This window comes from Peromyscus leucopus, chromosome 5, assembly GCF_004664715.2.
Source record: "Peromyscus leucopus breed LL Stock chromosome 5, UCI_PerLeu_2.1, whole genome shotgun sequence".
NCBI classification, from domain to species: domain Eukaryota; kingdom Metazoa; phylum Chordata; class Mammalia; order Rodentia; family Cricetidae; genus Peromyscus; species Peromyscus leucopus.
In genome coordinates, this window is record NC_051067.1 from 7,477,626 (window position 1) to 7,495,177 (window position 17,552).

At 42.5% G+C, this 17,552-nt stretch overlaps 1 protein-coding gene across 1 annotated transcript; it reads right to left on the reverse strand.

Moving 5' to 3' along the window:
• Positions 1-771: 771 nt before the first annotated feature.
• On the reverse strand, positions 772-17,159 carry LOC114688856 (F-box/LRR-repeat protein 21). The gene is made up of 6 exons (XM_028863351.2): positions 17,030-17,159; positions 14,787-14,917; positions 13,323-13,689; positions 12,788-12,910; positions 7,706-7,877; positions 772-4,798 (listed from the first exon to the last, which is right to left on the reverse strand). The coding sequence occupies exons 3-6, from the start codon at positions 13,686-13,688 to the stop codon at positions 4,155-4,157; spliced, it is 1,305 nt and encodes a 434-aa protein (XP_028719184.1). The 5' UTR covers position 13,689; positions 14,787-14,917; positions 17,030-17,159; the 3' UTR covers positions 772-4,154.
• Between the last annotated feature and the right edge of the window lie 393 nt (positions 17,160-17,552).

Sequence of the window (17,552 nt, forward strand, 5' to 3'; positions counted from 1 at the left end):
CTTTCTTAATGCTGCTGACAGGAAGTACTAGGAGAAAACAGAACCAAGTAAGCGTGCAAAGGAGCAGACCAATTCTTGCTCAAACTTGGTCATAAGGAATAATGAAACTGGAGGAATCATCTGGAAATTCCACTCATGAAATTTTGCTTAAGTCATTTAGAAATGTAGAATGACTCCATCCTCATTTATAGGTATGGTAAAGGAAAAGACAATTACTTGACCTTTATTACTCTAGAAATGACTCCATTTGTATTCCTATGCATAATAATGTCCATGACAACACTACTTGTCATAGTAAAACCAGAGACAATCCAAATGCCCATTAACAGTGACAGATTTTAAAGACCTGGTCATAATTACAGAGACAAATATTACACAGAAGCCATAATAAATGAAGCTTAGTTGAATATAATAATATACGCAAATGATAGAAATAACAGTAATTTAAGAAAGGTGAAAAATTCACTTAAAGTGGGATGCTCTTTTTCTAAGGTCAAAACCAATAAAATAACAAAATTTCCAAGAATACATATAGGTGATAAAATTAAGAAAGAAAGAGAGAGAGGGAGAGGGAGGAAGGAGGGAGGGAGGTTCCTGTCATCATCCAGCACGTCACAATATCGATGAAGGACTAGTACACTGAAATTAAAGTTTTCCCGGGATGTCATGGCGCACGCCTTTAATCCCAGCACTTGGAGGCAGAGCCAGGTGGATCTCTGTGAGTTCAAGGCCAGCCTGGTCTACAGAGTGAGATCCAGGACAGGCACCAAAGCTACACAGAGAAACCCTGTCTCAAACCAATCTCCCACAAAATTAATTTTGATTTAAAAAATATATGCATCACTGTTCAGTTTGATGACCTTCTGTAACACTCACTGGTGCCCACTAACTTTGTATCGTTCCAGTGGATTGCATTTGCTTCCGAAAGCTAAGCATCACACTCCCGCTAAGACTCCGACGGAAGTGGCTCTGGAGGCCACTGAAAAGGATCTAAATTAGCTGACCAGTGAAGTTTGTTCCACATAATCAACACTCTGGATTGGTGCTTAGGAGGTGAACACAGTAAAACATGGCTAGCATTTTCAAAGCCAAGCTGATTGTAAGTCCACAGAGCAGCGCAGGAGCACTACCTTCTGCCTGCCATGCACATTATAGAGAAATGCAAACTCCAGACAAAGAACATCTTCCTTAGGAAGAACTAGAATACTGCGCCCTCTAGTGGATTACATCAGAGCTGCTCGTAGGTTCTGATTTAAGGTCCAAATGACAAAAGACAAAGAACACTAAGAAACTTGCTTTTCTTCATAAAAGTTATTAAAAATGTGGAGCCAGATATTGTCATGTTTTATAACTGTGAGTGAATATGGATAAAAGGATTTTTATTTTGAAATTGCTTTTAGTTAGTTGTAGAAAATTAATTTAATGGAACAGCAAGGTCAGCAGCCAATTGAGGTTAGGTCCACAGAAGGGTGAACTCACACATCTTTTAAGAGGGCACTGATCGCACTTGGGGGACAAAAGCAATGCAGATGCACTCACTGTCTGCCCACCCTCCTGACCCGTCCCTTGACTCTGCAAATAGCAAAGGAGGCCTGCAAGGACCACAGGAAGGAAGAGGGAATAGAGACAGTCCAGTTGTTGTTTCTTCTGTTTGACGGACAGAAGGACCCTTCTCTCCACCCACTCCGTTTGCTTCTGCCCACAAAATTATCTCAAAGTTCCCACAATCCTCCAACAAACACAAATACTTTAACATGAACAGGCATGCAAATAGGACTAAAATGCTTTCAAAGGCTCAAGTTTACGACCCATCTCTAAGAAATGCACTCATCTAGCCAGGTCCTCCGATCCCAGGTAGAGCGGAACTCACAGGCTTCGAAAGGACACGGAGACGCTTCCACCAGGGGACGCGTTGCAGACCCAGCGCCTTCTTGTGTTGTTCCCAGCTGCCTTTACAATGTTTGTCCTTCCTTTTACTAACCCAGGAGGTTACCAACCAGAGGGATGGACACGAATTAATAAACGTAGATCACTGTGATTCAGTATGGTGTTTGGTTCGTGAGGTTCCCACGGGAGCCACCGAAAAGCTCTACTTAGACCAGAACGTGTCATACGTCTCAGAGACGCCAGTCTTCCTTTTGTGGTGCAACCAGGCTGTAGGGAAAACCATCCCTTGGTGGCTCTTCTCTAATCCCACTGTTCTGCTGCCTTAGCTTCTAGGGCAAATATCACTGGCACTAGGTCACCTTCCTATCCAGTTGTGCACACCACTGGCACCCTGTCACCTTCCTATCCAGCTGTGCACACCACTGGCACTCTGTCAGCCTCCTATCCAGGTGTTCACACCACTGGCACTCTGTCACCTTCCTATGCAGGTGTGCACACCACTGGCACTCTGCCAGCCTCCTATCCAGCTGTGCACAGCGTTATCTCACTGAGGCAACAGCAAGTGAAGCCACAGGCTTATCTACTCAGTATTTCCATTACCCTGACCCCAGCTCCATCGCACTTAAGCCATTTCTTTTATGCCTGAGGTGCTGTTACCCTGATTAGATTTTAAGTTTTAAATTGTGGCACATCTTTCTAGTATCTTAATGTGTATAAATGATATGATCTGCAATACTAGAACTCTGTCTTCAAGAATTACTATTGTTGTTACCCAGGACACACTATTGCACACAGTTCGAAGATCAAGGAACACACAAGTGAATGTAAGACACATGTCTTGCAGAGCTCACCATAAGAATGCATAAGTATGGACAATAAGTATGGAAAATAAGTCTATTTTCCAAACTATTTACAAACTACAGTGCATCCTAATTGCTTAATAGGTGAGGATACTTGCATTTTGATAATGAAAAGTACTCAAAACTGGAAAATAATAAAAATGTTTCTTTTTTTGAAAGCTGACCTCTAATAGTAACTGTACACACACACACACACACACACACACACACACACACACACACACACACACGCAGTGATCTTGTCCTGGTGGAGTTTACAACACAATGAAGTAAACCAGTCATAATGAGATAAGCAGACCACACACAGCACAGCAATGGGTCTACAAAGAAGAGCAGAATACTCTGGACACGAGCAAAGGGTCTGACTCAGGAGCTGGGACAGCGGCGAGGACAACGTCCCCCAGGAAGTGCACAGGGGAAAGATCTGAGGGAGCACAGAGGAGCAGGTAGAGAGATGGACAGATGCTTTGCGGTGGCCGAGTGCAGGGCAGTTGGAGAAACAGAGAAGGTGGGAAGTGGGCAAAGGGCAGGTAGAGTGGCTGGAAATGAAGCCGAGCACCCAGGCAACTTCTAAGACTACATCTCCAGTCTAAGGGCAAGCTGATGAAGGATGTCACCAGGGTTACTAATTAAATGACAGGTCACATGTGCAAAGGACATGGCACAGTCCCAGATCAACAGCAGCAGGCTAGTAAACACTGATTTCCAAACACATTCTGCAAAACTTACCTCTTCACCCACACCGTGTGTTCAATTAATAATCACAGTATCTTCTATTTGCTGTATCTTTATGAAATGAATTAGTATTACTGGATTTTAACATAATGCAAACTACCTTACAAGTTAATCTAAAAATGAATTTAAAGTACTCTAGAAATCAAAGTTGTTTACTGAATCACAAGATGCTAAAAATTTTGTAAGCACAATGATGAACAACTCTATAATGGTACCTTGATTTTTAACAGTATATATTTTGTAACACATGTATTGGTACCAAAATGAAAGAGATGAAATTAAAATAACATGAGGTTGTAACATAAAAATACATAACTTAAAGGGATCTAATACTATAAATTATAATTATATATTAATTATATAAATTTCTTAGTAAGCTAAAATATGCCTCCAAAGAGGACTAAGAAGTCTAAGTCTATCTAAATCTTAGGTATCTGTAATCTGCCCTATCAACCATCTAATTAACACATAGTATCTGTGTCCTACTGATAAAGATTTCCGGCTATTCAAATTTGTTATATTGTTTTCATATGATTCTGCATCAACCAATTAAGACAGCTGGCAAACAGTAAATATTTAACCTAAAATAGTTCAGCAGCTCATCTCAAAATTTACATTTGCATAGACAGACAACAGCTAATTCTACCAACATTTGGAACCTTTGGTAGCTGGTTACCAGATAGGCATCACATCTGGGAACCATACTCTTCCCAGGTGCTTAGAAACTTCAGTGTGAACTTCGTCTGGGGTATAATTGTCATCAGGGACCAGAACCTCCTCCATGATAGACAGCTGGGTGAGCCTTCTGCCGCAGAGTCTTACAAACTCAATGAACGCACTGCAGCTGACTTCACACTCACTCAGGCCCAAGGCTGTCAGGTTTTTACAGTGCTTGGCAATGCAGATAAGTTCGGAGTCCAGGGGCTGAAGGCCGTTTGCACACACCACTAACTCAATGAGCCGTGGGCAGTGAAGACCTATTCGGCCTAGAATGGTTCTGCTTACTGAACGCCCGAAGTACAGGTGAGTGACAGGGGTCTCTTCTCTGAAGAATGTCTCAAACTCTTCTTCATACAAAAAGAAGTACATGACAATGTTAACTCCCGGAGAGTGTTTAATCAGTGCGTCCCAACTGTGTTTTTTAATGGAGTGAAACTTGACCTGTCCAGGATTTTCACTTACAACATCTATTCGGAGATGTTCGAGGTTTACATGAGTCTCACTCGATAGTGCAAGGAGAAGTTCATCACTCAGAATGTAGTAATTCAATGCCAGTTCTTTGAGGCCCTGACAGTGGTCAGCCACACAGAGGATTCCTGTGGGAAGTGGGAGAAATCCTTAACAACAAAGAATCACACTGATACTAAAACAGATTTTGTAAATTTAAATTTTCTATTAGTTAGTTTACTATAACAGATAACTAATGATACTTGAGAAAATGGCTGCTAACATATATCATTATACATGTGCAGATTAATTAAACTTGTCCCCAAACCCTTACACACTGCTGAGGGGATTGGGATATGCAGCCACTGGGGTAGCCACTATGGAAATCAGTGTGGAGGTTCCTAAAGAACTCAAACCAGAGCTACTGGAAGACTTGCTCCACCCATCTTAGGGACCCCCAAAAGGCTAATTCAGCACAGCAGAGATGCTTGGGCAACCATGTTGGCTGAGGCACTATTCATAACAGCCGAGACAGGGAAACAGCCTAGGTGTCCACTAACAGAGGAGCGAGTGAAGAAAATGTGCTCCACAGATACAATGATTTCTACTGAGTCATAAGAATGAAGTTGTGACATTTTTAGCAAAATGAATCAACTGGAGATTACTAGGCAGATTCTGAAAGATAAATTTCACACTTTCTAACATTACTCAAAGTTTATATTTAAATTTACACACACACACACACACACTCTTAAAAATGGTTGCAAACTACATATAGGAACTCATCAAAGAGGTCATTCAGCATGATCAAGTTGGTTTTATTCTACAGCTACATGGAGGGGTCAACAGGTGTAAATCAATAAATGTAAGACATCACATAAATGGTCTTAAAGACAGAAATCACATGACTTTCTCAACAGAAGCAGAAAAGGGTTTTGACAGAATGCCACAATCCTTCATGATAAAAGCTCTGAAGAAACTGGGAACAGAAAAAAATGCATCTCAACATAATAAAGGCTATCTATGGTGAACCTATAGCCAACATTATATGAATGGGAAAAGATCCCAAAGCATTCTAACTAAAATAGGAATGAACCAAGGCTGCTCACTTCCTCCACTCTTACCATAGTAATCAAAGCCTTAGAATGCCAAGCCAAGAGAAGCAAATAAAAGGAATATAAATAAGTGAGCTGGCTGGTTTTATGTCAGCTTGACACAGCTAGAGTCATCTGGGAAGAGGGGACCTCAATTGAGAAAATGCCCCCACCAGATAGGCCTGTGAGGAAGCCCGTGGTGAGTTTTTGTAATTACTGATTGATATCTGAATGTCAAGCCTATTATGGGTAATGTTACCCTTTGGCAGGTGGTCCTAGGATGTATTAAAAAGCAGGCCTAGCAAGCCATAGGAAACCAGCCAGTAAGCAGCATTCCTCTTTCTTTATGGCCTCTGTATCACTTCCTGCCTCCAGGTTCCTGTGCTGACTTCTCTGGGTGATGGACTACAAACTAGAAGATGAAATAAACTCTTTCTTCCCCAAGTTGCTTTTGGTCATAGTGTTTTACCACAGCTGTAGAACCTAAGGCAACAGGAAAGGAAGTCAAGTACTTGCAGACCACATACTTCTGTGCATTAGACTCTTCCAGAAAACCTGTGGAGCTCATGAACATGGATAAAGGTGGCAGAATACAAAATAAACATACAAAAATCACTGCATTTTTCTACATACCAATAACATATATGCTGAGGAAGCAATCAGGAAAACAATCCATTCACAATTGCCCCCACCCTACATGCACACCGTGGAATGAACCAAGCCAAGGAAGTGAAACCCATCTACAAGGAAAACTTCAAGACATCCAAGAAAGAAAGTGAAAAGGACGCTGGATGATGGACACAAGCTCTGGCCACAGGATGTAGATGAATCAAGCTGAAACTGAGCTGGAAATTTTCTGCAGTCTAGCTTTCATAACGCTTCAAAGTGCTCTGAAGGCTGCCGGGGGAGAAAAGGATCTACAGCTATGAATCCTGTGTGCCACCAGCCTCCACTGGCGCAACGGCAATACCTCTGTTCCGGGAGTAACACGTTCTAACTGAATTTGAGGCCCACTCCACAGAAGAGAATCCATGCTCGGTACTGCAAACCTGTTCCAAGGCCCATAGTTGGGAAGGTCACGGGACCTGACATGAAAGCTTCTATGGTCATTCTGCTAACGAGGCAGGCTACGCCCGCCAAACCGACCTCTAAATCCCTGTCTCATGCTCAAGGGTTAGCACCGCTGAGCCGGAGTCAGAGAAGCCCCATTTGTAGTGGACAGCGGTTGCTGCAGAGACTTGAACTGGTGCAAGAGGTGGAAATGCAGGTGGCTTTTGAGTGCTCAACCCGAAAGCGAGACTCGGGGGCACCGCAGAGGGGACAAGTGAACTGATGCAAGAGCCGGAGGGCGGGACAGAACCCGTGGACTGCGGTCTTCTGGACGGGACACTGTTCCTGCACTCCCGAGCGAGCTCACAGCAGCTGAGTTACCCACCAACAGATCACCACGGGTCGGGGAGGGGGTCATGAGGTCCCGCCCCTCTGTGAGGAGCTATTTTCTGGTGATTGTTGCTGGGGAGAAGACTTTCTTCAGTGGTTCTGCCACTGGTAAACTGCCCGTGTGCCAAAAAATAATCCCAACCCAAGCTCATGAAAGTAATCCCATTAAACTCAGTAGGTCAAAAAATGGAGAAGAAATTAATTCTTCGACGGGGAGCTAGCTGGGGAGGAGAGGGGCTCTGGCAGGGGAGGAACAAAAGACGGGCATGGGGTGAACGTGATCAAAATACCGTATATCTGTGCATGAAACTGTCAAAATAGGTCACTAATTTAGAAAAGACTAACACATGCCCAAGGAAAAAATATCCTCAGAAGAAGCAACTTACATCTAATTTGAAGATTAAGATTGTTTTTGAATACAATCAATAAATTGTGTTCCAGAGGCATGTACTTCTCAATGAGTAATCTATTGTTACTATAATAAAAGCCATCAATCAACTTACATAAAAAACCACAACCTACCATCAGATGAAACATGAGGACAGCTACTCATTTTCAGGAGCCGCAGAGTGTCACTGTTGTTGGCCACCAGGATCTTCAGGGAGGGGTCGTCCACTGGCGTGTCTTCAATTTTAATGGATGATAATGATTTTGAGTTGACAAACACAACTGTAAGCGCTGACACAAAATGAGACTTGCGTGGCAATAAGGAAAAAATTATGAAATTGTTATTTAAAACTCATAGTTGCAATCAAGTAGCATTAAAAAAACAAATTGTTAATGCTAAAAGTTCAGTAAAGACAATGAATACATTATATTTTCACGCTGTCATTAGCCAGTAGAAGACATTCCTATTTCCTTTTTAAATAAAATTTCAAGTTAGCATATGAAGTATGGGTTTCATTGCAGCATTTTCATGCACATATGTCCTTGTGCTTTCTTCTCATCCATCCTCTGCTCGGCCATTCCCTAGCCTCCCGGCTTAGCTGCCTCTGGTCTCCTCAGCCCTGCAATACTACCCCTGCTCTTCATGTGTATTCCATTTCTCTCTGTGTCTCTGTCTCTGTCTCCCCTTCCCTCTCTTTCATTGTTCCCTTTCCGTTCTCTCTCTCTCTCTCTCTCTCTCTCTCTCTCTCTCTCTCTCTCTCTCTCTCTCTCTCTCACACACACACACACACACACACACACACACACACACGACACACATAAAGTCTGCATATGAGAGAAAACATGCAGTATCTGTTTTCCTGAGTCTGATTTACTCCAGTTAACATAATGATCTCCACTTCCATACATTTTCCTGAAAATACCATGATTTCACATTTCTTCATGGTGAAAAAAAGTTCTACTGTGTATGTACATGTGTCTGTTGATGGACATCTAGGCTGGTTCTACTTTTTAGCTATTATGAACAGTAAATCAATAGACATGGCTGTGCATGCATCTCTGTGTAGCTGACTTAGACTATACTCCAGGTAGTTTACCAGTAGCATGACTGGACCACATAGTAATTCTTTTAATGTGCATTCTTGCCTTTTGTAAGGGATTAGGTGGCTGGAGCTGTTTGAGCTCAGTTTTAGGTCTTACATTCTATTCCAGTGATTCCTGTACAGGGTAAGAGATAAGGATCAGGTAGGTGGTGGTGGTGCACACCTTTAATCCCAGCACTCGGGAGGCAGAGGCAGGTGGATCTCTGTGAGTTCAAGGCCAGCCTGGGCTACAGAGTGACTTCTAGGACAGCCAGGGGTGTTATACAGAGAAATTTTGTCTCCAAAAACAAAAAACAAACAAACAAAAAAAAAACTGCATAGGAGATAAGGATCTAGTTTCATTCTTCTACATGTGGATGTCCAGTTTTCCATCAAACCATCAAATGAAGATGCCGTGTTTTTTCCAATGCATGTTTTTGACTTGTGTCGAAAGCCAGGCGGCTGTACCTGTTTGAGCTCTATAACTCAGCTTGTATGTCTGGTTTTGTGACCAGCTTTTGTACTCCCACACTGCTTTCTGATTAGAACTGCTGTGTCGAGGAGGGTTTATTCAAGCTTCTGTATAAACAACAGAGTGCTTTTCTCTATTTCTGTGAAGAATGTCAATGCAATTTTGATGGAGACTGTTGAATCTGAAAACCACTTTGGTTTTTCCATCTTCTAGTATCTTCTTACTTATCTTTCTTTGTTGTCTTAATGTTTCCATTGTAGATCTCTCCTACCATCTTGCTCCCAAGTTAGGTTTGATCCTGAGTTCTGGGGATCTTTTTTGGATCATAAACAGGATTTTCTTCTTGGTTTCTTCTCATTATTAATACATAGAAAAGCTACTGACTTTTCCATGGTGATTTTGTACCTCATTACTCTGCTGGACTTTAAGGTTCTCTGGTGAACTCTTAAGCATCTTGAAAGTATAGAATCATGTCTGCAAGTATGAACAGTTGTCTTCTTCCTTTCCCATCGGTGTCCCTTTTATTTCTTTCTCTAACTTTAGTGCTCTAGCTAAGATTTCATGTTCTATGTTGAATAAGAGCGGTTAGAGTGGACACACTCATCCAAGTTTAGAGGAATGTTGGGGTATTGGACTCTGTCAGAGTTCTCTTGTGCTCTAGTGAGATGATCATGTGATTTCCATTTCTAAACCTATTTATGTGTTACATTACATATACGCATATGCAAAACCAACCTTGAATCTTTGGGGGAAAACTAACTTATTTGTGGTGTAGACTTTGTTTGGGTTTGGTGTTGTTGTTGTTGCTTATTTTTTGTCTTTTGGGGTTGTTTTGTTGTTTTTGTTTTTGTTTTGTTTTGAAACAGGGTTTCTCTGTGTAGCTTTGGCTGTCCTGGAAATTCACTCTGTAGAAAAGGCTGTCCTTGAGCTTACAGAGATCCACCTGCCTCTGCTTCCCAAGTGCTGGGATTAAAGGCATGTGCCACCACTGCCTGGCAGTGTAGACTTTCTTAATGTGCATATCCATTCCTATAAAAAAAAGTTCCAAAGTACAACTAGAAATGAAATGATGAGACAGAAAGAAGTCCCAAATATTTCATAAAGGATGGCTTAGCTATTTTCAACCTTAAGGGCTTAGTTATTTTCAACCTTAAGAATTTGAGGTCTACTATTAAAAGGATATAATTTATTTATTTTCTAGAATAGGGATTACCTAACTATGGACCACCAGCCAAGCTCAATGCAGAGTCTGTTTATCTATGCTGCCTGAGTGAAGAATAAATTGTTGACATTATTCAAGGGTTGAAAACATCTGAAGAAGAATACTGTATGGCACGAGAGCTGCATGAAATAGTCACTAATGCTCACAGGGGAAGTCTGCATGGCCCACAGCCATGTGCTTTCCTGTTGCATAGTCTGGGTTGGCTTCACCCAGCTCCACAATGCAGCTGAGGATTTGAGGCAGAACTGTACAGCCCTCACGGCCTAGAATCCTACCTAGGGATTCTTCCTACCTCTTGCTGGGAAAAATACAGTTCCCCTATTTCATTTGCTTCCATATTTCCAGACTTACTCAGTACCTGGCACATAGTCGTCAATAAACATTTGTTAAAAGGATGAATGAAGGGATGCATAATCTTATGTTCTTTTTCTAGTAGATTTAAACAAAATAAATAGAATAGTTACATTTTTGAAGAATTATAAGATAAAAGCTTATTAATAATTTGTCCTCAATGTAGGCAGAATTCCACACATTTTCAGATTCACTATTTCTGGCAAAGTCAGAAAGTGTGGAAAGTTTCCTTCCACAGATTCAATCTTGGTTGTATTAAAGGTTCTACTGGTCCTGTTAGGATGACTACATTGGTTATAAATGTGTAAACATGTTGTCTTACACTAATTCCAAGTGGTTTTCTCATAGTAGAAAATTATTATAGTACTAAATTATTATAGAACCATATCTCTTTTTCAAGAACTAGAAAGGTGATTTTTTTTCTCTTCAATCAATTCTGAATTAGTTCTTTTAGTCTTGAAGGACACTGATGTGGCACAGCACATGCTTCATCACAGTCACATTTGCTATAGTCTTATGTTCAAATTCCCATAATCTTGTCTAGTTTTCCCACTGGTTTATAAGTAGGAAAAACAAGACAGGATCCTGGAGAGCTTCTCAAGCTGTCCGGAGGCCACAGAGTTCACCGAGACAGAGCAGGCTACCTACTGCCTGGCATCTGCTGGGTAACTGCATCAGCAAACCCAGATGCTGGCCCTGAAGGCTGATGGGCACTGCTAGCCTTAGCTTTAGAACCTAAGACTCATCAGGTCTGTCTGAGCCTGTGGTTTATAAACAAGGAAGTAACTATTTAGCACTAGTCGGTTTTCATCTGATTACTTATATTATTCTAAATCCCTAAATGACCCAATTTTTTCCAGCCTATCTCCTAAAAAGATAACAGGCTAGCAGAAAGCCTGGCTAAGAGAGCCATGACCCAGTTTACAGGAGTGAAAACACGGTTATCCCGACCCTCTACTGTGGGAGGTCTCCATGAGGTGATTACCAACAGCCATAATGAAGTGCTTGTTACAAACCAAATGCTATTTAACCTGGGTTTCTGGTGGTAAACAAAATGGAGAGATTCCATCCTTCAAAGAGTTAGTCTGAGTGTGAGAAGACAACAAACAGGCTACATTAATCATTAAGATGGCTTTGAGTACTAACAAATGGCATAGAGAAGATACAATAGTGTAGCGTTAGGTTAGTGTTAGCTGTCAACTTGACAGACTCAAATCGTCCTGGAGCCTTTAGGGATCATCTTATTATTTATTAATTACTTATTTGTGTATGTTCATGCATGTGCACACGCTAGTGCCCACATGTGGAGGTCAAAGGACAAACTGCAGGGATTGGTTCTCTCCTGCCACCATATGAGCTCTAAATTCAGATTCCTAGACTGAAAGGTGCAAAGCACCTTTACCCAGTGAGCCACCTCCCTGACCCAGAATCCCCCTGATGATGCTAACCGAGGTGAGAAGACTCGCTGACTGGAGACAGCACCTTTTCCTGTTGGGGATCCTGGACTGTATGAGTGGGGAATGGACACTGAAGAGCAGCAGCAGGCACCCAGCACTCTGCTCCCTGACAATGGATGCCATGTGAGCAGATGCTTCAAGCTCCTGCTCCTTGGCTTCCTGACCATGACGGACTATGGCCTGGAACTGCCAGGGCAGGCCTCTTCTCCCTTGCATTGCTTTTGACAGAGTATTTTCTCACAGCAATGGGGCAAGAAACTAAGACAACAGGACAGAGTGACAGTTTGAGAAGGTGTCTCTGAGGAGCTGGGGACACTCAGGTGAGGCCCGCAGCAGACAGTGCTGTGGACTCTGAAACAACCCCATCTCTCCTCTCTGGTTATCCAGCACCGAATGCTAACTGACAGGCAGACTCCTGGGGCTACTTGGCCAGCCACTCTAGCCTAATTAGTGAACTTTAAGCCAATGAGAAACCCAGTCTTAAAGGAGGTAGATGGTGTTTCTGGGGGTGGGGGGGACACCTGTCCTCTGACAGTCACATGCATGCACACATATGCGCACCGGCACACACATGAACACAACATCATTTAAAAAGGAGTTTATCATATATCACAAAAGGTACAGTGGTCTTACCTTTGGCACATTCATAAAACTTGGCTTGGCTGTTGAAATCAATCCCAAGGTCTGGATAGAACAATTTACCAGCTGAGAAAGAATATCACAGGCAGCTTCTGCGGACTCAGTACTACTGTCAACCTATAAAGACAAGTTTTAATCTGAATTTCCCAAAGGCAACTCATCAGAACCACTGGAAATGCAATCATTTAATGGAATTCAATAACCAAGTTTTGTTGATCCCTTTCATCAATATAAACAATTATTTTCATATGAAATGTCTGAGCTCACAAAGGGAGAAACAGAAATATGGCAAAGTAACTTTGCAGCGTTTCAAGCTTTCAGGTCTTTATGGGTAATTAATAATAATAGCCAAATGAGAAAACTGAACCTTAAGTCACTCAATTACAGTCGACCTTCTCTATTTCAGTCTGTGCGATAACTAGAGAACAATGAAAAAGCAATGTGGGATGAAAATCCCGGAGCATTTACCAGTGCCTCAAAGGAAAGATCCAAACACACAAAAGGACCTAGCGATGCAAGCTGTTCCTACCTTAAAGCTGACATACTGCAGATGCGCAGCATGCCTTTTGATGATCTGCTGAATGAGATCAGGATGAGTGGACTTAAAATAGGAAGTGGCTGATTGGTTCAGCTCAAACTCAAACTTTCTCCAGAGGTCAGGAATGTGAAATACTTCATTCCATCTCCTACACACAGAAGATGCGCGGGCTCGGTCTATTAAAGGAAGATACTGGAAAATTTGTAATATCACATGGTGAGGTAAAGTCCCCCAGTCTAGAAGAACAGAGAGCACATGAGTCTGGGTGAGAGAAGGGCAGAGCCCACGTTTGGGCTGCTTCACTACTGGCGGAGTCTGGACAACTTTATTCACAGCAGAGAAATTATTCCTCTTCATTCTGTAAGTATCAGAAAGTGTTGTTGGTTTCTTTTTCATCATTCCGCAAATATCTACTCTAACTGTACAGAATAATATTAGAAATGGACACTAATCCACTAACACACGTTTAACAGTAACTTCCACTGCTGTGCACCGATAAGTGCTACACTGTGCAAACCCCGCTCTCAAAACCATGATCAGCGGCTGAGCACCACGGTAAATGATGAGTGAGGTGGGACCCGCTCTCAAAACCATGATCAACGGCTGAGCACCACGGTAAATGATACGAGTGAGGTGGAGCAAGCTGTATGAGAGGGGAAAAGAGAACTGCACGTGACTGACTTTGTGCATGAAGAAGTGGTTGGGGGGCTCTAAGAAGAAGCATTCAAAGTAGCATACACCCCACTTATGTTTTCCCCATGGTTAAGGGCTGCATCTTACTGTGTCCTACAAAAGAACTGCCACACACTGAGATTCCGCCAGACTCCTGGGAGATCGGGGAGACAACTCAACTCAGCTATGCCGCGCACTCACCATTGACTCTAACCCTGGCTTCTCATCCATAAAGCAGGGATCAGAGCACTCATAAAGCTGCTCTGAGGATTAGACCCCTTTCTGTATTGGTGCATCGTGCATACTTAAGAAGTGCTGCTATACTAGCTTGTATTTTTCTGAACTATTTTCATTCCATAAGTCAAGTCACAATTCTAAGAGAAAACCAAATGATTCACAATGAATTTCACGTGACAGCTTGGACATAAGAATTCTGGGGCATGTGGACACAGCAGGGACAGAGTTGTTACACGAGTCCATATCTGCTCCTCTGTATAAAGAACATGGAGAATGAACATTCTTCTCCCCAGAAAGAATCCCCAGGTGTTAACTACTTGGGACAGTGCTGACATCTGAAGCCCAGATACACCGACACATATAAGAAATTATCTGTAATCTTCTCTGCATGTTTTATGTAAGAATAGTAATAATGCGCCATTATTTGAGAGGCTTTATAATGGTAAAAAATGGTTCTGAACGTAACTCTGATCACTGACTTAACCCTACTTTCACCCATCAGTGTTAGGAATGTATATACAAATTTAGTATCAGATTTGAACATACCTTCAAATATACTGAGATATTTATTTACAGTGTAGGTACATTTGTCATGTGATCCAGTCTGAGTGATGTGAAACATTTCTTAACCACAACACAAGGTAGGATCCCAGAAGCAGGACTGACCTATAAAATGACTGTAAAAAACATGAAGTCATTTTTAGAGCTTGGGAACTGGAATGGAAGACAAAACCCCTTGTAACGCAAATGTCAGAGAAAGAGCTACTCTATGCATCTCCATCTGAACCTGCAAACAATACCAGCACTCGGGAGGCAGAGCCAGGCGGATCTCTGTGAGTTCGAGGCCAGCCTGGGCTACAGAGTGAGTTCCAGGACAGGCTCCAAAGCTACACAGAGAAACCCTGTCTCAAAAAACAAAAACAAAAAAACAAAAAACAAAACCCCCCCCCAAAAAAACGAATAAATAAAAAGAAAGGCTATGCCTAATATAAAACTTTACTAGGAGACAAAGTGAGGACAAAGACTTTATCCAAATGCCAGGTCTTGTATAACTGCCTCACAGTTTTCTACACAGAGTGACTGTGTAATACAATAAACTTAACTGTATATAACAAGAAATTGTTCAATTTGCTCAATTCATTAAATTACCAGTTTACTGAATCATCATAAATAATTAATGTTATTAGGAGCTGAAAAGATGGCTCAGTGGTTACAGCACTTTCTGCTCTTACAGAGGACCCAAGTTCAATTCCCAGCACCCACATATGCATCAGTACACACATGGTACATAGACATAAATGCAGGCAAAACACCAATATAATAAGTAAATAAACTTCTTAAAAAGGAATAGTCTATTAATACCAGTAATTTAGTGAAATACATGTTAATTTTCCTTCTCCTCACATAAATAAAGCATAAAACTCTACCCTCCTGATCATAAACTTCATATAGCACAACATTGCAGGGATATGTGTCAGTATATTTTAGAATGTAAGATAAATCGATTTGTATTACTTGGAAATACTTTTTTGATCATATATTCATTTTTAGTTAAATAATATGAGCTACATAAAATGATTTATGAATATGGAATGCCACTTGGTCATATTGTATTCCCATTAAAAATTTTTTCTTGGAAATGTTTTATATAAAAATTCTACCTTAAATACATGGGGCCATTAAAAAAAAACCTGGTCATTTCTTTTTACATTAAAAAAATGGATCACTTCTTTTTCAAGACTCTCGTACGGAAGTTCACGCTGACCCAATGAAATGAAGCAGTTGCTGCATCGGGTACTCACCAACATCCCTTTGCCCTCACTTTCAATCTTGGAAAACACCACAAAAGCATCACTAGGGCATATAATAATTTATGCTTAGGTTATTCATAAATCACTATATATTAAGCGATTGTATTAGTAAATTACTAATACTAAAACTATTTTCTGCCCAAATGAAAAACTAGCTTGTGGAAATATCATAGTACTTGCCAGGCGTTGCACTGGAAGCTAGCTACACTAAGGTTCCGTATCAGGCACTAAACGACTCTGAAAAGTCACATTTTACTTACTATCTGTGGAGAGATAGCATGAAAATTTAAGGTGGTTCAATAAATACATGTATTTGTTTATAAGCTGTATAAATCTTTCAGCACAGAGAAAGTTCAAACTTCTCTGCAGTATTGGGATATATTTACTTACGAAGGAAATTTCCTAGTTGAAAAGATACATTCATTTTTAAGTACAGTATCTGAAGACTGAAGTTTGCAAAACTGTTCTTGCATTGAAAACACCTTTTGAGATTCGAGGATGCCAGAAAGGCTGCACAGAACTTGACCTGGACCATCCCTTAGAACCCCTTAGGGAGTTGGGCACCTAGCAGCCTGCCCCATCTTCCTGCAACCTCTGCTTTCAGACTGTGCTAGAAAGACGACGCCAAGCCAGGGCAGAGTTCAGAGTCTAAAAATGAATACAAATGACAGTGCAAATGCACCGCTCTAAAGCTGCACCGGGCAATTTATCTTACATTCTAACTGCCCAGAGAAACCGGGCTTGGGAACAGCCTTACCCTAGCCAAAAAACCCTCTACAGAACTAGCTGCGAAATGGCCAGAAGGCTGCGAAGCCCCGGGGAGGGCGGATCGGCTCGGCTCCACTCGGCAGGCTTGGTCCCCAGCTGGTTCGGTTCAGCTGTCCCTCTGCAGCCCTGCGGATCCGAGGGCTCGCCTCTGCGGCTCGGCCCGGCCAGGCCCGCCCCGTCGGCTTCCCGGGGCTGCTCCACAAATGTTACCTCAGAATGTACGCCTGAGCTGCAGCCAGCCCAGGTCCAGCCCTCAGGTCCAGCCCAGGACTCTGCTTCCCGAACCCCAGCAGCTCGCTTCTCAGGTGGGCGCGCTCCAGCGCTGCCTAAAGCCGTGGGCTGTGATGGACAGAACGGTCCTACAGGCCAGGCCCCGCCCACGTCACGCCCCTCCAGGAAGCCCCGCCCCAGCCAGTTTGCTTGTGTCCAGGGCTTACCTTGCCACAGGTCCCCGTCCCCGACCACGCCCCGCCCTCCCGGATGTTCAACCTCTCTAATCCCCGCCCCCGGGCAGCCTCGCCCCATCCCCAGCAGCTGTGTTATGCCTTGTGCCCGGCCACGCCACGCCCCTCAAAGCCTGCCCCTCAGAGATGCCCCGCCCCTGTCAATCCCGCCCCGCCCCTAGCCACTAAATTTAAAGCTAGAATTCACCTAGAAGTAGACCTTGACCCACGCCCACGCCCTGCCCCCTGGAGAATGCCCCGCCCATTGATGGAAGCCCCTGGAAGCTTTG